The sequence below is a fragment of the Pocillopora damicornis genome, chromosome 1, assembly GCF_964200805.1.
Source record: "Pocillopora damicornis chromosome 1, jaPocDami1.2, whole genome shotgun sequence".
Classification (NCBI taxonomy): Eukaryota; Metazoa; Cnidaria; class Anthozoa; order Scleractinia; family Pocilloporidae; genus Pocillopora; species Pocillopora damicornis.
The window spans coordinates 15496450-15524226 of record NC_142670.1 but is presented as its reverse complement, the minus strand read 5'-3'; the positions used below and the strand labels follow the sequence as shown (position 1 = coordinate 15524226).

General features: G+C 37.2%; 1 protein-coding gene and 1 long non-coding RNA gene across 3 annotated transcripts in view; both read left to right on the top strand.

Annotated features, from left to right (window-relative positions):
* The window catches only part of LOC113669918 (uncharacterized), a 257015-nt gene that overhangs the window by 197333 nt on the left and 31905 nt on the right, over nucleotides 1–27777 (top strand). The gene's annotated exons all lie outside the window — the stretch shown is intronic.
* LOC149052274 (uncharacterized) lies at nucleotides 1720–18985 on the top strand. The gene is made up of 6 exons (XM_089191541.1): nucleotides 1720–1782; nucleotides 2725–3054; nucleotides 3433–3678; nucleotides 4877–4997; nucleotides 6206–6277; nucleotides 18910–18985. Exons 1-6 carry the CDS (start codon nucleotides 1737–1739, stop codon nucleotides 18983–18985), a joined length of 891 nt encoding a protein of 296 aa, XP_089047667.1. The 5' UTR covers nucleotides 1720–1736.

Below are 27777 nucleotides of genomic sequence, written 5' to 3'. Positions count from 1 at the left end.
CTTGGTCCCTAATGACGCGTTTAATCAACCAGAGAATTAGAAATTCGTATTTTTAATGTAAATTTTGAAGATGAAGCGTTAATTCTAATCACGCACATCTTTTAGAATTCAGGAGAAATAAATGTTGGTCAATTTCGTAAAAAAGGTTGTGGTTATTCATCGTGGTGAACAACAATAAAAGCCAAGTTTTTCGTTTGTCTCACGATGTTGTCACGTTTGATGTAGATCGCGACGTTTGGACTGCATGCGTGATCTTATAAAGCATGATGCTCTGCTTTGATTAGCTGGTTTTTTTTTTTAATTTTGTGAGGGTGAAGTCTTATATGAATTGGCTCTTTGACTCTGTGCGTGTAGTAATAAGGGTCACGATCAATAAACTTTACGTCGTTCCAGAGTGGCTTGTGTCCGGTGTTGTGGGCATGCTCTGAAACGGCAGAGGTCTCGGTACGGGCGAGTCGGATGTCTCGATCGTGCTGCTTAATTCTGTCTTGAATAGGTCTTCCAGTCTCTCCGATGTACACCTTGCCGCATTCACAGGAAATCCTGTAAACTACACCATCTTGTTTAGCCGGGTCGACAGCGTCCTTTGGTCGTACTAACTGAGATCTTAGCGCAGTCTCCGACTTTCTAGTCGGAGACTACGCTAACACTACGATAAAAAATTTGAATTTTAGTCATTCGAGGGAAAACGCTGTCACCTCATTTCGATTAAAAGGAAAATAAACATTTTTTTTCATTTCAATCTCTTTTGCCATAGCTCAAAGGTCCGTTGTTATGAAATGCAACTCATTGGCTAAAAACTGATGCCTCCATTCTCGCTAAGATAATGCTACAAATATAATTAGCTCGGTTTTATATGAAATTGTCCATTTTTGATGCATCAGGATATGTGCTCAATCCATGACAGCAGTATTATTAAATAAACTGTTAAAATTTTCCCAGTTTTACATAATTTTTTCCCTCTTGTGAATAACACGCACAAAAATGTTGAAAAAAATTTATCAATTTGTAACATGCAGGAACGAATTGAAATTTTACGGGAGTTAAACCTATCTAAAAGTTTAATGTAAAGTTGAATATCAGGTTTATGATTTGAGAATAAACCAAAATTTTTATCGCAATATTCAAATGTTCTACGAAGTATGAATAGCAGCTACCAGACAAGACGACAAAGTTACTCCTCTCCTTTTACCAGGTCTTAACATACATTGCCACTTTTAGAGTACGTGAATTTTTAGCTATGTATGACTGAACAATGGGTAAAGCTCCTGGGTCGCTGTATTTATTAGTTTTGAAGTAATTTTTTTCTCATGAGTCATAATGCAACTAACGCAATCTTCTTTTAATTATTCTAAATTACAAAGGGGAATGTTCTAGGACAAAAAGGAGTTTTTTCTTTCGATTGTTTAATGCAGGTTATGAAAAGTATTGTTGATGAGCAATGGCAAAACAACATCTTAATTTTCAGCAGAGTTAAACAATGACTATCTTTTTTTAAATTCAACTTTCCAGCAAGTGTCAAGAAAGTCTGAGGTTTTTTCTGTTTCACTTCGAAGGATACGTTTGTTCTGTAGCCGATGGAGACAAATTCATTAAAACCTGAAGAGTTCACTCCAGAAACTTGTGTATAAAACATCGAGCTGCTTCGAAAAGATTTAATTTACTAACCACTTTTGATGAAAGAAACAAATTGAGACATTAACTTTTCTTCTGCAGAAAACAAACTGAAACACGTCATGATGGTACCCTCAGTGGCTAAGTGGAGTTTCATCCTCCTTTTCGGTAAGCCCTTCAGTTGTTCACAACTGTTGTCGAAAGTGTTTACTAAAATGATAAATATTTGCATTTGTTGACATGTGGGAGGGAATGGGAGCCCTTCGTGGGTAATGTGGGAGGGGAGGAAGGGAAGAATGCTTGGGGAGGCCCGGGAAAGGGCGAGTAAAGGGAGGAAAAGAGGAGAGGAAGGGAGGAGAGTGCAAGGTTGAATGGATGGATAGAGCGACAAGAAAAACTGCAAGGTGGGCATGAGGATCTGTTGGCAATTGTTATGTCAGGCTTTCTTGAACTGCAATATATGCCAGTGCTTAAATTTAATGTAATAATCACGTGGGATGAAAACTTCTCATACCCGCGTGTAATGTCAAACTGCTTCTAGGCATGCAACATGTGGTGCATGCTTGTTCGGTGGTGAGAGAAAGTGGTCCGAAACGTTTGCCTAGTCCTACTTTGAGCTCGAGACTGAACCCGTCAAAGACATTGCCACTGCATTCACCTTGTACAATCAACTTCAAAGTAAAGTGCTAGAATAAGATGAAGTCAAAAAGTTATTCCTCTAATGCATTAATAAACCACTTTCCTTTATCTTCTGAAACACTTTTCTCAGTGAAAGTAACTGCAAATGTAAAGCATTAGTAAGTTTTTGGTTAGAATGGAAGACTCAGTTTTGTAATAGCTAGCTCAAGCCCGTTGAACTCAAGATCTGAATGAGAATTTATTTTGCAGTCGTGCGATAGATGTTTTGAAGTTTATTGATCTGATATCTGATTAGTGGACCAGTGACACTTGTAAGACAGAGATCAGCTGAGGTCTAAAATGGCGGCCCTTGTTATGTAAACCTGCAGACTTTTTCTTTCTCTTGCTATATACCATTAAGCCTTCACCTACGATATCTATCAAACTTTCCTTTTTATAAGCAAAGTAATTAACTTGTTGCATTTGCTGCAGTTTTGTTGAAATATCCTCAACAAGTAAAAGGATGGAAGAGAGTTCCTCGGTTTGATAGTACACATGTTCTCTCAGCTCCAAAAGGACACTACGTGGAACTAAAGTTTACCATTCGCAGCTACGGATTCAATCCTCGACCATGTCTACAGGATAACTATCTTGAGATTCGTGACGGCAATGATCGGTCAGCCAACGTTCTTGGTGTATTCTGTGTCTATCACAAAACTACTGTAGTGCGATCCAGTGGACGGTATTTGTGGTTGGGCTTTTTCCATGACTACAGCATTTATTTGAGTGCAGAATATTCGGAAAAATCCTTCAATCAAACAGGCAAGATATTTCTTGCTAAGTTAATCACTGTTAAGGCACTTGGTTAGAGTTATTCAACTGTAATTTCATGACAACAATTTTTTATTCAGGAGATATAACGTCGGCTTACATTACTATTACGTTTTATTCCACATATAGCAGTATTTATCCCCTTATTAAGTAGCTTTTTATCAGGTATACAACCAGACAGACGAACAGCCACAGATAGAAACAAAGAGAAACAGACTAAGAACGAGACCGACAGAAGTCCTCCGTGACTTTGGGGTAAAAACGGTTGTCCATACACAATGTATTTACTTCACATATTATGCCTGCGGTTTGCTTGTTCTGTATGATACACAATATGTGTGTTTTTTTTTTATCAATTGCCTAATGTAGCCACACCCACCATGATCCAAGTACCCAAGACACAGACTGTATTTTCGAACAGAACCTCCGACCTGTGGTGCCCGGTGGAAGGTGCGCCAGCTCCATACATTGTATGGAGAAAAAATGGTGTTGTTGTTCAAAATAGTACCAGTGTAAGATATCAGCTTGTAGCTGCAGAAAAGAATGTGAATTACAGCTGCGAGGTACGAAGAGATAATAACGTATCAAGGAGTGAAATCAGCCTCAGCTTTGAAGGTGAGTTTATTTCTTACACCAGTGTAATGGAACTATATCAGTTTTCAATTGGATGCTTAAATGTGTACTATTTGATTAATTTATTTGCATCTTGTTAATTCTTAGTATCTCTCCTCCACGGTTCGCCGCCCTCGTGTAGTCGCTCTCGTAATTTGCCCCGTTCTTCTAGACTGCGATAGATTATCAATATTTTAGACAGTTCTTCTTTCAGATTAAGCTTTCTTTGATCAAATCTATCAAAATGACAATCTCTTTTTGGAAAGAGGCAAGTTTGGTAGAGTGGTTATGTTGCAAAGCTTGTAATCTAGTGGTCTAGGTTCAAGCTATCCACCCTGCTACTCACTGGATTTGTTTTTTGGTTTGCCCCGCTTTGTAAATTGCCAAATGGGCTGCCTCCGACCAGAAAGGATTTTTGCACGATGTTTATTTCACAAAGTTTGTTTCAAGTAACTATCTCACTTCCAAGATCTCATTAGTAATTCTATTTACTAACTGCGGTACAGTTACTATGATCTTAGTTCTGAGAATTTGTTACTGGATCGACTAATAACCCCTTTATTGATATCTCTCTTTATTATCATCACTTGTCCGCTTGAAATTGTATGGATATTGTGGGGAGAAATTCTGTCTTGGTCACTCATGAGAGTTAAAGAGTTCATTTGTTTTGATTAGTTTTGGTAATTTTAGTGTTCAATTTTGTTCAACTAATTTTTCTTGATTAATTTTGTCATACCGTTTGTAAGCAGCATTTCATCATATCCACTTTTTAATTCGCGCAATAGAAACATTAATCTTTTCTCACGTATGAACCTGAGACCCATTTTTTAGTTATTCTGATTATTTGGCGTTGTTCAGCCTCTCAGAAGGAAACTCTCCCCTCTGCTATAGTTTGATGAATTTTTTTTTGTTTTAGCTTAAATTCTGACTTCTCTAAATGCTGACAATGATAAGAGTATGTTAGTAATGAGTTCAAAGATGATACTCTAAAGTTGAAAAATTTCGCAAATTTAAATGCCTAAGTTTAAAAGTTCATCTCGTGCATTCCGTTGTAAACTATCATTCGAAAGCTACTTTCTTTTTCTTCCTCAATACTATAAAATAAGTTGGTTTTCTCTTTGAAAGGCAAACTCAGTGATGACATATTACACATTTTTTAGCGATTTAACTATATGAACAACATTTACTGTCTAATACTCAGAGTGCCCAGGCCCTTGTGAGTGCCGCATGTTGAAGGGAACATACAACCTGTTGCGTGTGAACTGTGCAGGAAAAGAATTGATGTCGTTTCCGTGGAAAATTCCACTCACCACAGCAGCATTGTGAGTATTAGCGAGAGATCAATTGTTGAGGTACTATTTAAGTTGCAGACTAAACTGCAGATTACGAAGCGAATGAATGTTATTCTTCATCTTAACTGAGTAAGAGCGACTTCTAAATCAATCTTACACCAGCCTTTTCGTGGTGCCGTCGACGTCAATGACCGGAAATTCTTCAATATTGAATTTTTTGAACGTAGGTTTGCTACGGGGGTCATTCCTAACCCGAACTACAATCTCCCGAGTCTCTCGAGCCACGTGAAAGGAAAACTGTACCTTGTAAACTGAAAGCTGTAACCTCGTGGCTACACTAAAAAATATCTTAACGTCCATGTCAGCAGGTCACAAAACAAGAACAAAGCTAAATAATAAGGCAGTACTTCGTGACTTCGTGAAGGCAAAGTGGAATCGAAAAAAAAAATTGTAGAATGTGAAAAATAACGGCGGAGCACGCTTTCTGTTTCTGCTCGCAATACCTGGTACTTAATGCATAGGAAGCCCTTAGAAACTGAAATATCAAGCAAATCATGAGAACTTCAAAAAACGTAGATATATACCAATATATTTTAACTGTTTTAGTTATATTCAGAACTATCTTTGGTGTTATATGACTGCTCAAATATAGCCTTAAACGTCAAAGATAACTTTGAAAAAGTAGGTCTAATAGTATGAATGCCATCTCACTGAGAAATGGCTGGAACAATAATGCAATTTATCCATTTCTGGTGTACAACGGACGATTTTGAGTAAAACTGTTCGGTGCGTACATCTGGAAGAGTTTACTACTGAATGCCGTTTTTCTTAAGTTGCTTTTTTTGTTATTATTGATATTGAAATAAGTAACAAAGCCTTTGAGACATTTTCAAGTTATTACGTTCTGCACTATGTCGTTCACCGCCAAGTTATTTCGAACAAGAAATGGTTGTAGATCACTGGTTCATGATCTATGCAATCATACACGTATTTAGCTGCGGAAAGTTGATTATTTGTCCATAGCTGAATCTACTACCATTTTTTCATCCTCATTAGTTTGATAACTTGATCTACGAAATACATAAAAAAAAAATGGGTTCTTGAAGCGGAAAATTCGTGCGAAGGTGAAACAAAGACTTTGGAATAAAAGCGGTCTCTAATCTCTTTATAAAAGTATCTTTCAAGAGTATTGAAAACCGTATGTACTTAACACAGTTGTATCAATTTTTTTCTAACAGGAACTTGGGTAACAACCAGTTGAACGACATGTCACAAGATATTTTCAGCAACAATACTCACCTGGCTTGGCTGTAAGCTAAGATTAAACAAATCTGTACTGTGTGCATTTCAATTTAAAAGGGCAGTGATATCCTAACAGGGACTGACAATGATATGTCGTTAATAAATATAAGTATTCTTCATTAGCTGCTTTGAAAGCCATTGCGTATTCAACACAGTAACATCTCTCACCTGGAATGGCTGTAAGCTAAGATTCGTTTCCTCGTTCCATTGATTAATTAACAGCCTCATAAATTCGCATAACAAACTGCGTCTATTTAACTCATATGTAGCAACATCCTAATGAGATTGACCACAGTAAGTTCGCAAGAGCAGTAACCAACTTTGATTGTTAACCAAGATCCTTTTACTTAATCTACTGGGCGAGGTTGTTCAAAGCTGGGTTAAGATAACCCATGATTAGTTTGAAACTGATTTCAGATCTGAAAGTTTTAAGACAAAATTCAATGGAATTTTTTTTTTAAGAATGTGATGATTGGATGGTCATAGCTGAAGTATATTTTATCAGCATTATAACCCGTTCTTGTTAAACGTGGTTGGATCAATTTTTTGATGTGTGGTTGAGTAAACAACCAGCTGCATAGCCTTCCAATAGACATACTATCGGCTCAGTGAAATGGAGACCGGGTTGTAAAATAGTAAGAGATTGTAAAATCTTAAAATAGTCTATTTTTTCAATGAATGACGAATTTCTAAACCCTTAGGTTGATTGATGTTGCGATTAACAGCACAATGCGATATCTGATTTATCGATGTATTCCTTCCAAACTGGCGTAAAAACAGGAGTCTAACTTCTAGAAGGTTGCAGATGTTAAAGAAAAGCTAGATATATGGCGATAAAGCAGGGCCTACTCTAAAGTTTTAATTTCTATTTTTTTTCCTTTTATAATCTTATAAGTATATTACATCCTGCAACGATTTGTGTTGCTATTTACTCCGTAGAGGAATTTTAGTGTTCAGTTGTTTTCAATGCTTCGAATAAAAAAGCTCTCAAAGTCATTTAGTTCTACAGTATAGCTCGTTTTCTTATCGCAAGCTTAAAAAAAGAATCGCTTTATTGACGCTAACAGTCTGTTTACAAGCATTTTATGTGCTTCCTGACCTTCCTTATTTGGTGTAACCTACTAAATACCGCCTTTAAATGACTTTTTGTCAGGCGGTTGGACAACAATCAGTTGAAGGGATTACCATCACACATTTTCAGCAAAAACATCTTGCTATCGGACTTGTAAGTTTATTCTCTTTTTTATTTATTCAAAAGACGCTTTAAATCCAAATCTACTGAACTGACAAATAATGCTTCGTCGCTAAATGACCGATATGTCCTCTTTCTTCTAATGCTGATGCACAGTACCCTTGGATCCACCTCTCCCTTGTTTTGACCTCTACTCTATGTGCTACTTCTCGTCTCCCTAAATGATAATTTTTCTTCATAAAATGACCAGCCCTAGAAATAAACCTTTTTAGTTGTGTGGTCACGTAGTTAAAAATGTGTAAACAAGGATTCGAAATGGGTGCTCAAGTATGTACCGCAGACGACATTTTATAAACGAAATTATTTCTTCTCTCGCCGAAATTTCCATATTCACGGACAAATCAGCTCTCCATTCACTGCGATAATATACAAATGGGGGATTAGTGAAGTGGAGTATTTTGAAAACAATAATTTGGATTGATAAAACAAACTTACGAGAACAAGATCTTGAAAGCTTACTTGAAAAACACATGAAGCTGGTACAAAAGGGAGGCAAATATCTTACAAAAAGAAGGTTCGGGGATTTTGTGACTCAAGCTTAGAATGAAACCATATTCTGTCCATAACTGAAAAGTTAGTTTTGTTTGACATAAATATATTCGTATACTTTGGTTACCTAATCGACAGCCGATCAAAGTTCTCAAACTACTGAATGAACGGAAGTTTGAAATTTCTCTAAAAATTCAACAAATTGAGAGAGCCTACGCAATCCAAACCATCATATGTCGACGAGGAACCGCAAAGTGATCCAAAAGCGATTTATAAATCTCATGTCTAGCGTTCGGTGATCCTTAACGCTGGTCTCAGAATACAGAGCCATGGACGTTGACACAAAATTGAGGTCGACTGCCGGTCACGGTTCCTAAATAACTACATGACTTGCAGTTGGAAATTTACCGAAAATTTAAGGAAACTGAGAAAGCCCATACATTCCGAACTATTACATGTTGATTAGAAGTTTCTGCGCTCTCTCGAAGACATTTATAAATCTCATTTCTAGCGTTTGGTTTCTCTGAATCAGAATGCACGCAGTAAGAAATTCAGTGATACTACGCGGGATGTTTTGTATGCGTTTTAATCGCAAAAAAAGAAAAAAAGAAAAGAACTATGAGAAAATAGAAGAAAAGGAATAAAAATTACATCGGTTGTGAATATATGGAAGTCATATATTTGAACTGCGGTTACAGACGGGAATATGAAAGCGATCCTCGCAGTAATTAATACTACTTAAGTTCAGGGTTTATTTGGAACCAACACAGTGACCAGTTTTACCCTACCACCGAAACGTACTCGTAGTATATAAGAAACCATTGAGATAATATAGCACAAAGAGGTGATTTTAATGGCTATTACCCTGCAACGGCTAAAAGCGCAAATCTCGCGTGCGTTGCTACGGGATAGCTAAGCATTGCTTTGCCGTCGTATACAAACCACTTTGGATGTTGAGAGAACGCGAAAACAATTAATAAAAAATAACGTGTTAGTGAAGAATTCTTCATGATAGTCTGTACGGAAAGCTTTTAAAGTTAGCAAGCATAGAAAGCAGCTTTAATTACATGCGGAAGTGTTTTTATTTTGAAAAATAAATTCAGTTGTAGGATTTTAACTGGTGGAGTTTATTTTCATTGTGAGGATTTAACTTTTAATTATTTAATAACATTACTAGACCACATCACGTCTTGCTGATATGTTTAAATCACGTTCTCAAGTTCATAATAGACAAACTCGATCATCTGGTGCTTTGGATATACCTTTATGTCGCCTGTCAACAGGGCAGCGCTCCTTTGCTTTCAGAGGAGCCAAACTCTGGAACTCCTTGAATGATAACATTAAGTCCTTAAAATGCCCCAGGAATTTTAGACGTCATCTTGCAAATGTTTTATTAAGTTGATATATTATATTATTGATATATATTTTGTAATTATAATATTATTGTATTTACATTCTCAATTAATTTATATATTTGTATTTTTTTATTCTATTGAGCTGAAAAGCCCACTTAGGGAGCATCAATAAAGTGTATGTATGTATGTATGTATGTCTGAAAGCGAAGAAATCGAAAGACAACAACATCGAACCGTGTTTCGTGTGTACTGATTCAAGCGTCGTCCAACTATTTTGTTTACTCGCGGTACACTATTTTCCTGTAACAAAATTTGCTTAAGTTGTCTCAGCTTGAATTAAAATTGCCATGGAGTCGTTGTTAAAATTTACAAAAGTGTTTGGAATGCCTAAACTTGGCAAAAACTATCAGGTGAAAGTTGAAATCGTGGACAGCAAACGGAATTTCCAAAAATCTTGAGTGCACATCTACATTGGAAGGGTTTTTTTTTCATATATCAAGTAGATAAGATTCTCAGAAATATCTAAAGGAAAATGCCTTTAGTTTTCTAGGGCGATTTTCTTGAGCAAGAACATATCAAGTTTTTCCCTGATCTTGGCGAGTGGATTGGGGAGCGTTAGTGGAGAGTTTCTGAAGGTCTTTCACTTTAAAATCCCCAAAACAGAGCAATCGGTGACATTGATGTTGTTACAAAAGTTAAATTTTTGTGGTTGTTTTTGGCGTTCAAAGTGTTCTCCTCGTTTCTTTCAAACCAAAAGCTTTTAGCAAATTAAACTTTAGGAACTCGCCAGTAGTAGCACCATTTGACAGCAGGACGGGATGATATTTCAGATTTATTTGATTTTACATAGAAATTACAATAGATTTTTGATTAATCAGAGCGCGCGTTGTATCGAAGTTATGTTATGACATGGCGCATTGGGCACTCTGACACTCTGCTACCAATACTTTCTTGGGATGTGAAAGATACTCGCTCACAATATATGACTATTTAACAAAGGTGACAAAGTCACGAAGACGCAAAAACTAAACTTAGCAAAACGACAATCACCAACAAGACTAGTAGGTAATAACGTGTTTCAAATTAATAGCAATTGTGTTCATTTAGTCTCTTCAACACCCGTCTTTAGGTTGACACGAAGCATCAAAAACCTAGGTTTAACTTTAAAGCTGCGCCAAAACGTATCATGCCATTTCGAAATCAAATCGAGAAGCCAAACGTAACGTTCGGTATTCCTGTCTAATTCCCTGCTTTTAGTTTATCTAATCAAATATCCACCGCGGGGGGAATTATGATATTAAAAAGTCTCGTTGTCATTGTGATATTGGCTTTCTATGGGTCGTACTAATACATTACTTCCAACAAATCTTGTTGCTTCATGCAATGCACGTATGTAGCGACGAACGAAATTACGAATTACACCGGTACCGTCACACCGCCGACAAATTGGTGATAAGTTTGTATTCTTAAGCGTAGCGCTGGTGAGTATTATTGCACGTTATTGTTCGCCGAGTAATCACTTTGTAAAATGATTCCGATTTCTTCGAGAAGTTGAAGCGTGATATTTCATTCAATTATGCGATTCTGATACTGATCAATGGAGCTTTAAAGTCATTTGACCCGACTCGCTTTGTGTGCTGAGGAATTTTGCCTGCTACAGTTCGCGAGACACTGACAAATTTGAACACAGTTAATGTCACTTCATTCATGACCAATTGTGTAACCAAATTCGATAGGTATCCAATTTGATGATAACGAAGCTGTTTTATTAGCCTGGGAATAAACTTACATTTTCTCGCTCATGAAAGTATCCTTAACGCCTCGGTGGAAGTTAAATAGGAACTGGTCTTAAAACTGGATGATAAACGGTTATGAACAATATCTTAATAAAGCTGCATTAACACCTGGACTAGAAAAAAATTTCTTTGAAACGTCTATTGGCTTAGGAAAATTCGTTCGCTAAATAGATTATCAAAGAAAAATGTGTAAGGAAATTTATTAAAGGAATCATTGTAGTATTGAATGTTCACCTTCGATTTCCCCCTCATTCTTAACCAGTTTAGTAATCAAGTCAAGAATATTCTATGCAGTTCAGTGTTCAGATCTGTGTTTTCCTCTGATCTCTCTCCTTTGCACAAAGGGATGAAGAAAAAAGAAGAAAAAAAAAAAAGAACAAAACAAGAACAAAAAACAATCAGCTCTGTGAGACATGTAGCCTGGTCAAAAAGTGAGAGCCAATTTTGAATGAGCAAGTCAAAACACTTGAAGTGCAACAACTGACATTGAGACTTTAAAACTGTGTCACGCACACTTAATTTCTCTTCAAGCGTCTATGAAAAAATATTGCGGTATACCCTAAATTTACAAATGTTAATCTGAAAAAAATTATTGAGAGGCCAGGAGGGAGTACCAATCCAATTGACCAGTTATTCCTAAATAAATACCCAACATTCGAGCGTCTCTGAATCATCTTACCTCAAGCTCAGTGGAGTAACAAAATACCACTGGTAAACACCTCAATATATCACGGTGGTGGATGACTCACTAGCTCCTGCGGATTTGAAAAGTTTTTATAGAGATATCCAGGTCCCTATAACCGTAATTGAATTTAACTACTGCTGGTTATATTTCTAATAAAGTAGATATAGGAATACGGGCAAAATAAGAGAACTGTGAGGAAACTTCGTTTCTTGAAAAATGATATTCCATGCGGGAATATGTCTAAACAGAACAAGAAACTTCCTAAATCATAGTCGCGCTCGATGAGGTATATTTGAACTAAACCAACTGAACCCAGAAATTTGTTAGCGATCATAAAATAACAATTCTGATAATAATTTGTGAGAGGAAACAAAACCAGGCAAAGGGTAAAAGTTTTTCTCACTGCTGATATCCATTACTTTTGAGCGCTCAAACTAGGGTTGCTTCCATTGTGTCCTTTTTCCAAGCCTTTTGGGGGAAAATATTTTCAAAATCTGTGAGGGGTGGCAGGAATATTGAGTGGATGAGAAGAGTGTACAACATTGGACCAAAGAAATTGTTTCTTTTTAACTTATTTTGTTTACTCGCGTTACGCTATTTTCCTTTCACAAAATTTATTGCCTTGAAGTCGTCGTTAAATTTACAAAAGTGTTTAAAACACTTAAACTTGGAAAAAATTATCAAGTGAAAGATGAATCGCGGACGGCAAAAAGAATTGTTATAGATCTTGAGTACGCATTTACATGTGAAGGGTTTTTTTTTACTTATCATGTACATAGGATTCTCAGAAATATGTAAAGGAAAATGCATTTAGTTTGTCGGTACAATTTTCTTGAACCAAGAACATAGCAAGTTTTTCCCTTCTTGGCGAGTAGTTTGAGGAGCTCTAGTCGAGGCTTTCTAAAGGTATTTGACTTTAAAACACCTAAAACGGAGCAATCTTGTCGTAAAACTGATTTTAAAATTGAGTGATCCCGAGTTATAAACCTCAGCGCTCGGTCACGTTTAACGCAGGTCTCAGAGTACGGATCCATGGATGTTGACACTTAATTAGAAATTGCAAGAGCAAGAATGCCGGTCACGATTCTTAAATAACTATATGACCTGCAGTTGGAAGTTTACTGATTTATCGATGTATTCCATCCAAACTGGCGTAAAAACAGGAGTCTAATTACTAGAAGGCATCAAAATGGTTGCAGATGTCAAAGAAAAGCTAGATATATGGCGATACAGCAGGGCTTGCTCTAAAGTTTTAATTATCTTTTTCCTTTATAATCTTCTAAGTATATTATATCATGCAGCGATTTTATGTTGTGTGTTGATATTTACTCCGTAGATAGCGATAATTTTCGATACTCTGCAGCGCGACAGCCAGGTAGTTGTCTTCAAGTTTATCGAAATATATTCGATCCATAGAAGTTCTACCGAAGACTTATAGACACTTTATAAGCGCGGGATTTCCACTACTCTTTTTCTTTCCACGGGTGGCTGAGTGTCATTCTTGGTCTAGTATGTTCGACTAGGGGCTGGTCTTTGGTAGAGATTTGACTCGCGTCCAGGCCTACCGTGTTGTAACTGTCTCCGGGTTTCACAAGAACTTCGTACCGCGGGTTCGCAGGACTTTAAAAAAGGCTGGTCATTTAAAATTCTCTCTGGAGAGTTACAGAGGAGAGCCTAAACACCCGTAAGAAGCTTATGTCTAATAGAGAGCTTGGGCCACGTGTACCTGAGTTTCACACGGCGAGTGTAGTCGTCAATTGTACTCTGCATCACAGTTTTCGTTCTTACATCATTGACAGCTTTTTTACCAGATTGACCATCCTTGCCAGTATTTCTCAGAGAAAAAAGAGAAAGGAAGCTTAAATGCGTATTTTCTACATTACATTATCAATGAAAAGCACAATGTTAAGAAGGAAATGCTGAGATCGTTTTCCTTCACACCATCTCTTTTTTCTTGGGTAATCTCTTTACTAAGTCAGCTACACTGGTTAATTTCACAATTCACAAGTCTTTCAGTAATAAGTATCCATAAGAACAGAGACATATCAAACTCTTTCCCCAGCGCGACGAACATTTGTTTTTCTCGGTTCCAGGTGTACGCGACCACTAACCCTACGTAATGCGCATGCTCTCTGTTGCGAATTTTCAAAATGGCGGACAGACCAAAGAGGGAAATAAAAAAAGAAAAGCGATTTGCAATAAATACTTAACACAGAAAGGCGAATCCACGATAGAAAGATACAAAACTGTATAATATTGAGATCAGGGAGGTTGACAAAATCGACAAGAGAGGTTGAAAATTCATTACGTTGGCTATAGCACATGCTTCGATGAATGGACACCCTTCAGGGCCGATAGAGGATCTTGATATTTTCCGTTTGTTCGCAGCGAAAAGCTGTTCATTCCCTCGGAAAATTCTCTAGAGGATAGAAAATCGTTCCATGGCCAACTTACTCGTGAAATAAAGAAAAAGCTTTGGTCTGGACGGCGAGAGGACCCTGATATAAACATAGACCTTAATGTTGACCAAGATGTTTTCATGGAAGGTCTTGGGAATGTTTTGCCCGGCGTTCTTCAAAGAGGGAAGATGGTTTACCAATTGGAGTCAAATAGGGTGCTTGATTCATATCTGGGGCTGAAGTAGGATGAAAGAATTTTAAATGTAGCTGAAGATTTTGCCTATGTAATTCCAGGAACTATTAAGTACTGGTTGGGACAAAGAAGTCCAATCATTGAATACAAGCTCATCGTTGTAGGTGTTCTTAACCCTTTCATAACCTGCTGCCTCCAGGAACTGAATCCTGTTTTTCTTCAGAAACAGTTGTTTGAGGGCATCAACCCCTTTGTGATTTGTGGATCTGAAGAAATCTTTAGAAGCTGTATTTTGGTATTTTTCCAAGCCTTGCTGTGTGTAATATGCTATGTTCTGATAAAGTGACAGGAACTCAGGGACATGATTATATAGTGCATGCATGTAGAATGTGACATCTTTTGCTTGGTAAACTTTGAGAAAGTGCTCAAACCATGATTTGATATTTCTTTGCAGTTAAAGAATACCCTCTTCAGATGTAAAATCTAGCTTCAAATCACCAATTATGTCCATAAATTTAGCCCAGATCACTTTTATGTCTTTGTTTTGACTGCAATGAGGGACAAGCATAGGTCGAAATGTTTATATTCTGAAAGAGTTTCAACTTTTCTGGTCCAGTAAGATCTCTATATTCCAGCTTTTTGCTCTCTTTGTTGATTCTAAAATTAAAAATGATTCCCATACTTTTGATAAATTCTTCATAACATGCCATGTGTTCATATTTTTCTCTTGGGAATCCGTCAGAGGTTTTTTTTTCTCAATAGCATCACTTCTTCTCAGCTCTCTTATGAACAAGTCAATCAAAACATCTGAAATCGTCAAAAAAAATGTAATATATCTATGATGACATGGTCCATAGGTATAAAATCAAATAATGGTTGTGCCTCACAGTTTAATTTCTTTCCAGTGGAAAACCTTGCTATTTCGGCGACAGTTCTAGCACCAAATTTGGGGTCATTAATTGACCATGTTTTGCTTGTATCTCACCGTTGCTCCCTGGGACACTTGCACCACACACAAGCATAATCCTCATTTGCCCTGCCTAAACCACATACCAGAGCTAAAAATTTCAAATCTCCACCTAAAAAGTATTCAATTTTATCGGTGCAACTATTTGCACTTATCTCCTTTAAGTTTGACATTTCCATTCGAAGGTCTGCTACGCTGTCTCTCAGATTATCATATGTCTCTTTAGTTTTTATAACAGCAAGTATATAATTTCCCTTCTCACCCATTGCCACATCCTTTTCATGGAGAATAGTAAAAGTGAAGTTGACAACTGTAAGCCCCTTTCCAATATTTGTACCATCACCACTAAGCTTAATCTTAATAGTTTCTCCATCGTTGATTTCTCCATTCTTCTGAAGCCTAACAATGTGCTCTTGCAAGCTTTCTGCAAATCCTAACTGAACACTTTCAGCATCTCCTGGTGTTGGTTTCAAGTTCCATTCACTGTTTAGCTCATTAATTCGCTACTTGATGGAATATATACTGGGGAGATCATTAGCCTTAATGGCAATTTCATGCCAGGCCTCATTTGAAATAATGAATTTATCTTTGAGTTAGAGCCACGTATTTATGTTATCAATGTCATCATTATTAAGGGCCTTTGGGTCAGACTCTGTAAATGGCAGCTCTCCCTCTCCAACAAGATTGAAAGTTTCATATTGATTAGTCTCAGTGTTGAGGACTTCAATTTTGGTTGCAACAAAATTGTACAGCCCAAGACAGGAGAGTGTAGTTTGGCACTCCTCCTTCAGTTGATTTTTAATTCTCTTTTGATGGTGCTTAGAATAGTCATGAAACTTCTTCTTAGCTGGGCCTCTACCTTTTTTCCTATTTGTAATCACTTTTTTGGCCAACTGAATAAATTTTTTATTGCAGAAGGCCCCTTTCTTCTCAGCTTTCTCGAGAGCTTCTCGGGCTTTTTTATCCACTCGCAATCGCTTTGCCCTCTCCTGTACCAACCATTCTTCTAATTTTGTTTTTTCTCCCCTCAACTGGCTGTTCTCATCTTTAAGCTGATGTACATCAACCTCGTTGTAATACACCTTAAATCGATACCGAGGGCCCGTTTCCAAATTGCTAAGAAGTGCATTTAATTGCCACGATTACTAGCTTTCTTGACAGCTTTCTGAAAACAGAATATTTTCTTTCTGAAGACTTCTGATATATGGCTATTGATTATTATACCTCGTATACCTGATTGCTCAAACACTTTGTTTACAATTATTGAAAAGACCGACTCATGGTTTTCTCTGAAATTTCTTTGCTTTCAAATAGTATATATTAGTAAGCTGAAACGAAAATTAATCAGGGAACTTCACGAAAAATCCAGCGAACAAGCTTAAAAAAGGCATTTATTTAGACTTCATACTGCGATGAACTTTACAAATCTTATTTGTTTATCTCGTAAGTAAACAATGGTAGATTAATTCTCGAAGCGATTTCTGAGTTTCCCGATCCCTCTCCTACTGCTTTCACGCTCACGGAACAGGAAAAAAATCAAAAGGAGGAAGATACAGCTGGTTTGAAAGGCCATTTGACGAGGATAAATCTGCCTTTTGTTCGACACTTTACATATCAAAGCAAAGGAAATTTCTTCCTCTTTTTGATTCTGGCGGTACATTTTTTAAATTGCGCTTGCGTAAAAGGGATATCACCCGGGACGCTTCGCTCGGTTGTGTTTTGAACAAAAACGCCTTGTTAATTTCATGCAACTGCTCGGAGAAAAGGTTAAAATGACGAGGGAAAAACTTTAACTTCAAGATAGAAAATTAGCGACATAGAAAGCCACAATATTGTAGTTTAATATTTCAGAGGTACATTGAGTGCTTTTTCCGTAGAGAATCCGCACGATGGTAAAGTGTTCGAAAATTACACTCGATTTGAGTGGGGTGTTGAAGTGGGCGTGGTCACTATATTCGTGGTAAGACTATTTGTACCCCATGAGTTTGATATGATGCCACAAGATGCATCTTTAAAAGAAAGCAATTTCCTGAAAAACTAGACAATAACGTGACGTTGCACAGGATATATGTACACCGTGCATCGATTCAACGCAGAGTCAGGTCGAACGAAGAGAGCTGAAATCTATATTTTACCCGTTGCTCTATGTGGTAATAAGTGTCAGAAAGATCATGGAAGAGTAATATTTTTAACGAATCAATCTTTCCTGAATATTTCATGTAGCTAAGAGGAACATGAAGCCTTAGTTAAAACATTAGTTTTCGAAATTCTCCTTTTTAAAACAAAAGTTGAGATTATTAAAAACAAACTAACGAGCATACGATCGTTAAAGTTTAAAAAAATGCATGAGGCCGACACAAAAAAAAGGAAAATATATTACACACAGAAGGTTTCGCGGATTTTGTGACTTAAGCTTAGAATGAACCAATATTTTGCCGATAATTGTAAAGTTGGTTTTGTTTCACGTAAATGTATTCTATAATCTGATTACCTGATCGGCAACCGATCAAAGTTCTCAAACCACTGAATGACTGGAATTGGAAATTTCTCTGATAATTTAACATATTGAGAGAGCCTACGCAATCCAAATTATTTGGTGATGTTCGGTGATGCTTAACGCTGGTCACAGAGTATGGAGCCATGGATGTTGACACATAAAATTGAGGTCGACCGTCGGTCACGGTTCCCAAATAACTAAATGACTTGCAGTTGGAAATTTACCGGAAATTTAAGGAAACCGAGACAGCCTATACATCCCAAACTATTATAAGCTGATGTGAAGCTTCTGAGCGATCTCGAAGATATTTATAAATCTCATTTCTTATTTCTTTGTTCGGTTTCCGCTGACTCAGATGCATGCACGTACTCCGTGATACTATGCGGGATGTTTTGTATGCGTTTTAATAGCAAAAAAAGGAAAAAAAAGAAAAGAAAAGAATACAAATTACATCGAAACAGACTGGTAGGGGTAGCAATTGTTCGAGTTTAAGTGTCCTCTTTAAAAATCCTTCATAGCTAACAACTATTCAGCGAGGTGGAGGTAGCTCGCGGTAGATATTTACCAAGCTGCAAAACGGCGAATTAAATATCCACCACTAGCCACCGATACTGATGTGAGTAGTTGTTTTGGTGTATACTAAAACAGTGAGATAAAACAGCAAAAATTGATTTTTTAACTTATTTATACCTGCAACTATTATAATACTTTCGGGTGCAAAGGTTACATAACCTTAGATATAGATATATAAAAAAGATTGTTTGAATCAAATCGCTTAAAAAAATAGCATACAATGAACGTGAAAGAAGCATCACACAAACTTCCTCTTTATTCCGTTGTGAAAGATCCATGTCCGGATATAATGTAATATTAATCACCTGTATATTTTAGGCCCTTATATCAGAGTATGAGAAAAGAAGTTACAAGTTTTTTTCGAGCCTATTATTCTCTGAACTTTGTTGTAGTATACCTTACAATTAAAAATATTTCAACTTCTTTTTTGATAGGCAGTTGAACAACAACCAGCTGAGGAATTTACCATCGGAAGTTTTCAGTAACAATACCAAGCTGGAAAAACTGTAAGTTTGGAGTCTTTCTTAATATTGGTGTAAGGGGAACGCATGGAATCCAACCTGGAAAGTAGGCATTTTGATGCGTGGGTGCTGTCGCATCTTATGGGTTACATCCTAATAAAGCGGCATTAACACTTGGACTTAGAAGTGTCCTTTGAGACAAGCATTGGTTTCGAAAAATTCGTTCCGTGATCGATATCCACAAAGAAAAAGAAATTGTAAACAGGGGCTTGAGTAACAACTAGCTGAACGACTTGTCACGAGACATTTTCAGCAACAATACTCACCTGGCTTGGCTGTAAGCTCAGATTAACAAATTATGTTGTGTGCATTTCAATTTAAAAGGGCAGTGACTTCATGATATGTCGATAATAAATATTAGTATTCGTCATTAGCCGTTTTGAAAACCAAGGGTATTCAACACGGTAACAACTCTCACCCGGGGTGGCTGTAAGCTAAATTCGTTTCCTCTTTCCATTGATTAATTAACAGCTTCATAAATTCGCATTTCAAACTGCGCCTATTCAACACATATGTAGCAACATCTTAATTAGGGCTTGGGTTATAACCGACGAAGAGACTGGCCACAGAAAGTTTGCAGGAGCAATAACCAACTTTGACTGTTAACTAAGACCATTTTCCTTAATCTACTGGGCGAGGTTGTTCAAAGCAGGGTTAAGATAAGCCATGATTAGTTTGAAACTGATTTCAGATCTGAAAGCCTAAAAAAAAAGTTCAATCGAACTCTTTTTGTCAAGAATGTGATGACTGGATACTCTAAAAGCGATATAGAAAATTATCCCAAAAAGGCTTTAGAATGAAGAAATAAAGAAATCCGGGTTAAAATGTAACCACAAGTTAGCGCTAATGGGGCTTCAAACAACTGGGAAAATGCATTTAGTGTTCCGGTGCAATTTTCTTGAGCAAGAACATATCAAGTTTTTCCTGAGCTTGGCGAGTGGCTTGGGGAGCTTTAGTGGGGAGTTTCTGAAGGTCTTTCACTTTAAAATCCCTAAAACAGAGCAATTAGTGACATTAATATTGTTAAAAAAGTTAAATTTTTGTGGTTGTTTTTGGTGTTCAAAGTGTTCTCCTCGTTTCTTTCAAACCAAAAGCTTTTAGCAAATTAAACTTTAGGAATTCGCCAGTGGTAGCACCATTTGACAGCAGGACGGAAAGATATTTCAGATTTATTTGATTTTACATGGAAATTACAGTAGATTTTTGATTAATCAGAGCGCGCGTTGTATCTAAGTTATGTTATGACATGGCGCATTGGGCACTCTGACAATGCTACCAATACTTTATTGGTGAAGGTGACAAAGGTGACAAAGTCAAGAAGACGCAAAAACTAAACTAAGCAAACCGACAATCACCAACAAAGACTAGTAGGTGATAACGTGTTCCAAATTAATAACAATTGTGTTCATTTAGTCTCTTCAACACCCGTCTTTAGGTTGACACGAAGCATCAAAAACCTGGGTTTAACTTGAAAGCTGCGGCAAAAAGTATCACGCCATTTCGAAATGAAATCGAAAAGCCAAACGTAACGTTCGGTATTCCTGTCTAATTCCTTGCTTTTAGTTTATCTAATCAAATATCCACCGCGGGGGGAATTATGATATTAAAAAGTCTCGTTGTCATTATGATATTGGCTTTCTAAGGGTCGTACTAATACATTACTTCCGACAAACCTTGTTGCTTCATGCAATGCACGTATGTAGCGACGAACGAAATTATGAATTACGCCGATACCGTGACACCGCCGATAAATTGTTGATAAGTTTGTATTTTTAAGCGTAGCGCTGGTGGGTATTATTGCACGTTATTGTTCGCCGAGTAATCACTTTGTAAAATGATTCCGATTTCTTCGAGAAGTTGAAGCGTGAGATTTTTAAGGTGAAAGCACGAGAAGATAATTTCGAGCGCTAAAGACCATCTAAACTAAGGGGTCTGGGGGCAGAAAATGTTTACATGAAGGGTCTCGGAAATGCCATTTCCTGCGTTTTCTGCAGGAAAATCTAGGTTAATAAATACGAATGAAAATGGACTTGTTCGTGATCTAGTTTCCCCACCTCTAGTGCTATCAGTAAGGCACAAGTTTACGGCTGGCTGCAGACAGTGTTACATACATTTGTAGACCGGTATCATGCGGCTGTTATCATCTGATTTTCTAGCAAAAGGCATTTGCATAAACGAGGTCTTTTATGGACTGAATTTTTATTGCCACATCAAAAAATACTATGGGACAATTCATTACCTGACGAGGAAATTCCGCGTGAAATTGCACTTGAAAACCGATATCGGTTTTCAAGTGTAATTTAGCGCGAAATTCCCTCGTCAGGTAATGAATTTTCTTTGAATCGCATAATAGAAAGAAAATAAGAAAAAAAACAGTTATAATCTTGTTTGTTTTTATCCTGGGCGCGCGCCCCAGAAAGCCATTTCAAATTCAACTGTTGGAACTTTCATAGCGTTAGCGAATAGGAAACAAGGTCAGTCGTACACATTTGAATCTTCGACGACTTTAGTTTTCCCTGTACTTGTTTTTACATTTGTTTTCAAACTTTTAAACAAGCCTCACACTATATCAAGTATAATAGATGTATTTCACTGAGTTTAAAGCCGTTTATCTTTAAAATCTTTTTTCAAATTTTTTGAATCATTTGCTCGAGAAGGAAAATAATTTACACCTTTTACCTCTTTTGGAGGCAAAACTAAAAGAAATAAAATGTCCAAGCACAAGCACTGAAAGTTTAACATCGCGATGAAAGGTATTTATTTCTTCTTCTGTATATATGACAATCGACCCTGGCACTTCTTCCGTCTGGTTTGGTTGAACATTTGCATGCCATTTTCTGGACCGTGTTCACAGGATTTTCCAGCTTTTATGCCTCTCTAAGAATTTGTAGTTCATTTCGAAACAGGGAAGAACCTCTGACTCACTTTCAAAAACGCTTCTTTTTGTTTTTGGCTCTTCAAAAGTTGACAATGGTTTTTAAAAAAAAACCTTAAAATGACATTGTAGAAAACTTTGTAACAATTTGACGATGTGTGTTATGTTTACGCAGATGCAAAACAATAGCACTTAGCCTCGTTTTCAACTCGCAATTCCACGCTAAATACTTCGTTTCGTTGACCAATCAGAATGCGATATTGTATTCAATTATGCGATTCTGAGACTGATCTATGGAGCTTTAAAGTCATTTGACCCGACTCGCTTTGTGTGCTGAGGAATTTTGCCTGCTACAGTTCGCGAGACACTGACAAATTTGAACACAGTTAATGTCACTTCATTCATGACCAAATGTGTAACCAAATTCGATAGGTATCCAATTTGATGACAGCGAAGCTGTTTTATTAGCCTGAGAATAAACTCACACTTTCACGCTCATGAAAGTATCCTTAACGCCTCGGTGGAAGTTAAATAGGAACTGGTCTTAAAACTGGATGATAAACGGTTATGAACAATATCTTAATAAATCTGCATTAACACCTGGACTAGAAAAAAATTTCTTTGAAACGTCTATTGGCTTAGGAAAATTCGTTCGCCAATTAGATTATCAAAGAAAAATGTGTAAGGAAATTTATTAAAGGAATCATTGTAGTATTGAATGTTCACCTTCGATTTCCCCCTCATTCTTCACCAGTCTAGTTATCAAGTAAAGAATATTCTATGCAGTTCAGTGTTCAGATATATGTTTTCCTCTGATCACTCTCCTTTGCACAAAGGGATGAAAAAAGAAAAAAAAAATAAGAACAAAACAAGAACAAAAAACAATCAGCTTTGTGACACATGTATCCTGGTCAAAAAGTGAGAGCCAATTTTGAATGAGCAAGTCAAAACACTTGAAGTGCAACAACTGAAATTGAGAATTTAAAAATGTGTCACGCACTCTTAATTTCTCCTCAAGAGTCTATGAAAAAATATTGCGGTATACCCTAAATTTACAAATGTTAATCTGAAAAAAATTATTGAGAGGCCAGGAGTACCAATCCAATTGACTAGTTATTCCTAAATAAATACCCAACATTCGAGCGTCTCTGAATCATCTTACCTCAAGCCCAATGGAGTAACAAATACCATTGGTAAACACCTCAATATATCACCGTGGTGGATGACTCACTAGCTCCTGCGGATTTGAAAAGTTTTTATAGAGATATCCAGATCCCTATAACCGTAATTGAATTTAACTACTGCTGGTTATATTTCTAATATAGTGGATATAGGAATACGGGCAATATGAGACCTGTGAGGAAACTTCGTTTCTTGAAAAATGATATTCCATACGGGAATATGTCTAAACAGAACAAGAAACTTCCTAAATCATAGTCGCGCTCGATGAGGTATATTTGAACTAAACCAACTGAACCCAGAAATTTGTTAGCGATCATAAAATAACAATTCTGATAATAATTTGTGAGAGGAAACAAAACCAGGCAAAGGGTAAAAGTTTTTCTCACTGCTGATATCCATTATTTTTGAGCGCTCAAACTAGGGTTGCTTCCATTGTGTCCTTTTTCCAAGCCTTTTGGGGGAAAATATTTTCAAAATCTGTGAGGGGTGGCAGGAATATTGAGTGGATGAGAAGAGTGTACAACATTGGACCAAAGAAAATGTTTCTTTTTAACTTATTTTGTTTACTCGCGTTACACTATTTTCCTTTCACAAAATTTATTGCCTTGAAGTCGTCGTTAAATTTACAAAAGTGTTTAAAACACTTAAACTTGGAAAAAATTATCAAGTGAAAGTTGAAATGGCGGACAGCGAAAAGAATTGTTATAGATCTTGAGTACGCATTTACATGTGAAGGGTTTTTTTTTACTTATCATGTACATAGGATTCTCAGAAATATGTAAAGAAAAATGCATTTAGTTTGTCGGTACAATTTTCTTGAACCAAGAAAATAGCAAGTTTTTCCCTTCTTGGCGAATAGTTTGAGGATCTCTAGTCGAGGCTTTCTAAAGGTATTTGACTTTAAAACACCTAAAACGGAGCAATCTTGTCGTAAAACTGAATTTAAAATTAAGTGATCCCGAGTTATAAACCTCAGCGCTCGGTCATGTTTAACGCTGGTCCCAGAGTACGGATACATGGATGTTGACACTTAATTAGAAATTGCAAGAGCACGAATGCCGCTCACGATTCTTAAATAACTATATGACCTGCAGTTGGAAATTTACTTATTTATCGATGTATTCCATCCAAACTGGCGTAAAAACAGGAGTCTAACTACTAGAAGGCATCAAAATGGTTGCAGATGTCAAAGAAAAGCTGGATATATGGCGATACAGCAGGGCTTGCTCTAAAGTTTTAGTTATTTTTTTTTCTTTATAATCTTTTAAGTATATTATATCATGCAACGATTTTATGTTGTGTGTTGATATTTACTCCGTAGATAGCGATAATTTTTCGATACTCTGCAGTGCGAAAGCCAGGTAGTTGTGTTTAAGCTTATCGAAATATATTCGATCCATAGAAGTTCTACCGAAGACTTATAGACACTTTATAGGCGCGGGATTTCCACTACTCGTTTTCTTTCCACGGGTGGCTGAGTGTCATTCTTGGTCTAGTATGTTCGACTAGGGGCTGGTCTTTGGGGAGAGATTTGACTCGCGTCCAGGCCTACTGTGTTGTAACTGTCTCCGAGTTTCACAAACACTTCTTCTAGTCTCTTTACTAAGTCAGCTATATTGGTTAATTTCACAATTCACAAGTCTTTCGGTGATAAGTATCCATAAGAACAAAGAAATGCCGCAAGATGCATCTTTAAAAGAAAGCAATTTCCTGAAAAACTAGACAATAACGTGACGTTGCACAGCATATATGTACACCGTGCATCGATTCAACGCAGAGTCAGGTCGAACGAAGAGAGCTGAAATCTATATTTTACCCGTTGCTCTATGTGGTAATAAGTGTCAGAAAGATCATGGAAGAGTAATATTTTTAACGAATCAATCTTTCCTGAATATTTCATGTAGCTAAGAGGAACATGAAGCCTTAGTTACAACATTAGTTTTCGAAATTCTCAACAAAGCCGTCTTGAGATATGAACATCGTTCGCTTTAACCATCAGAATCAAGCAACAAAGGTATTTCCAGATAGAACTGCTGTTACGTTGATATAGATGTTACGACCAGTTACTTTTCATCGAGCACACCACTCCCGGCGAAAGGCATCAAGAATCTAGCATTATCTTTTTCACTCTTTTTTCTTTAATGACTCGGTTCTCCAGTAGACGATATAGTACACAAAGATTACAATACTTTCGAGTGAATATCCCGAACGGTATTTATTTGTCGAGACAACTCTATTGATGGAATCGAAAAATAATGCCGAAATTAATTATAAGTCTTCTTGTCTTGAAAAAAAAAATACGAATGTACATAAAATACAAGAGCTCTTTTCAACGAGCAAGTCTTCGTTTTTATCATGTAAAAACATTATCTTTGGCCCGTCAAAAGCGAGCACGCCAGACCAAAATATATAGCGTGCATTTTCACGGAGTTCGGTCATTTTCTTGCTGTACTCCTACTGTACTCCTACTCTTGGGACAAAAATCGACGTGTTTGGTCTCTACTTCTGTTTTGATTCATTTAAATATATCAATTTTAACTTAATAATTACCCTACCTTTATTGTTAAGTGAGCAAACCTCCGTTTTAGGTAAAGTTTTTGACTTTATTTTTCCCTCTAGAGTGCTAAATAAACAAATCGCTGTTTACCAAGATACCAGCTCTGTCGACGTTTTTTTAGCTGAAATTGGCCTGTCGCCTATATTGTTCTTTAATTTACAATCTATCCGACTGGCACAATTTTAGAGTAAATTACATTTAACTATAAATGTTGTTGTAAATACGTGAGTGCGAGCTAAATAAAATCTTCGAAACATGTCAGTTGTCCCAATAAAACACTCGCTTGTGCATGAACCTCGTGTATACATTCGGTGTTTTGCTCGGTTGCTTTTAATAGATTTCTACCACTGTCACTGTAATTAAAATAGCATGTTTGTGTAGTCCACCTGTCTAGAAACAACCGACTGGAAGAAATTACGCCGTTAGTTACTGGCGTAAAATCTTACATATAAACACAACTGACTGGAAGAAATTACGCCGTTTGACGACATTTGACCTGACTCACTTTGGTCGCTGGAAAATTTTCTACTGATACAGCTTGCAAGAGACCGACAAATTAGTTGAGTTTTTATGACATCGCATCTATGACCTTTGACGTAATAAAGAAACGAATAGGAAATTCTCTTTCTGGGTGGGCATTAAATGGTAGACAAAAAACTTTGCTGGGTTCGGCTTCTCAAAGGTTGCATTTTCAATATCTGCTCCCGCTTCCTGCCGTCTCCAGCCCCCTGTTCTCCCTGGCGCTCACCCCTCCACTAATGTAGAACAAATAATTTGGGGCGACCAAAAGATTTGATCCGGTAAATTGGCCGCACAAAAGCTGACAAGGAATAACGATTTACGCCTTTACTACGGCTTAAAACTTCATAGGTATGGGGTGTAATTACCGTCAAAAATAAATGTTTAATTGTGATATTCACAATTTCAGTTATTACATTGAGATTTGCAATTGTGCTATTCCAATGTGACGCCTTAATATGCTATTTGGTCCTTGTGTTATGACATTATGCTATCACATTTGACTATTATGCTTTTACGATGTGCTGATTTGTCACTGTACCTTGGTGTTCGGCTGTTACACTTTGCTATTTTGCCATTGTATTCTAGTATTCTTCAATTTTGACATAGGGAATAGCAGTTTTTCTGTTGTGATTTGTCATTTTCATAGCGTGCGTTTCGTTATGGTGTTTTGTCAAGGTAACATGCAGTTCGGCATTACACTCAGAAACGAGTTTCGGATAAAATAAATTATTTCCTGCCAAAATTATAGTTATGTTAATTTATTTCTTCTCCGTTGCCCTGTCTTGGTTGGAAACATGGGCGGCTTTTGGCGAAAGAGCAGTGAATTTATAATTATTAGAAGAGGCGACCCGTATTAATAGGGAACACACATCCCAGGGTCCCGAAAATGGTCCTCCAAGGTACGGTGCAGTAGCCAGTGCAGTAAACGGACGGAAAACCGACGGACATGTACTGGAAAATTTTCGAAATTTGTTTCAGCCGTACACAGCTTGCGCAAGGTCAACCAGTTTCTCAAGCAGCAGCAGACAGCAGTCAGCGTCGTCAGCTCCAGCTACTAAATGAAGGAAACGGAACACAACAGAAGTGTTCTTCAAACGAGATACATGGACCCACGATGTAAGCATGTAAGCAATATAAGCATGTAAGCGCCGGTCACGGCTGCACGCGTTTAGAGTTCGCCTCGGCAATTTCAACAAAAATCTCCGCTCCAGTCTTCTCCACAAGCCACATCTCACGATAAATGATTTCTGGAACGTATGTGCGCCCTTTATGTTCGTATGTAGTCCGTTTTGAGCTCCATTTTGGAGTAATTTTCATCTCAATCCTTGAAACCGCTCAAGCATCACGACCCTCGCAGAGTCAACGGAGCGGAGTTACATCTCTTCACGGATTCTTTTCTAACGAGGTGACTCACTCTTTCCCCTTTACGATGGCCGTAGGCTATCCAAAGAGAGGGAGAAGAGCTGGCGTGAAGACAAGAGCCGAAGAAGCTAGGAAACAGTTTAACATTCCTGTGATTTCGTCCCCGTGTTTTCAGTATGCAAATCTGCATCTAACGGGAGGAGTGAATTTTAACAACCCTGTCGCAGTTTCCAAGACGAAACCTAGCCATCAAAACCGAGCGTCAGTCCATTTCGTCCCTAGA

What these genes read in the sequence shown, in the direction of transcription:
- LOC149052274 (XM_089191541.1), top strand. Translation starts at nt 1,737, where the DNA reads ATGATGGTACCCTCAGTGGCTAAGTGGAGTTTCATCCTCCTTTTCG. An exon ending in GAGTTTCATCCTCCTTTTCG is followed by an intron (nt 1,783 to 2,724) that starts GTAAGCCCTTCA and finishes CATTTGCTGCAG; the next exon opens with TTTTGTTGAAATATCCTCAA. An exon ending in AAAATCCTTCAATCAAACAG is followed by an intron (nt 3,055 to 3,432) that starts GCAAGATATTTC and finishes TGCCTAATGTAG; the next exon opens with CCACACCCACCATGATCCAA.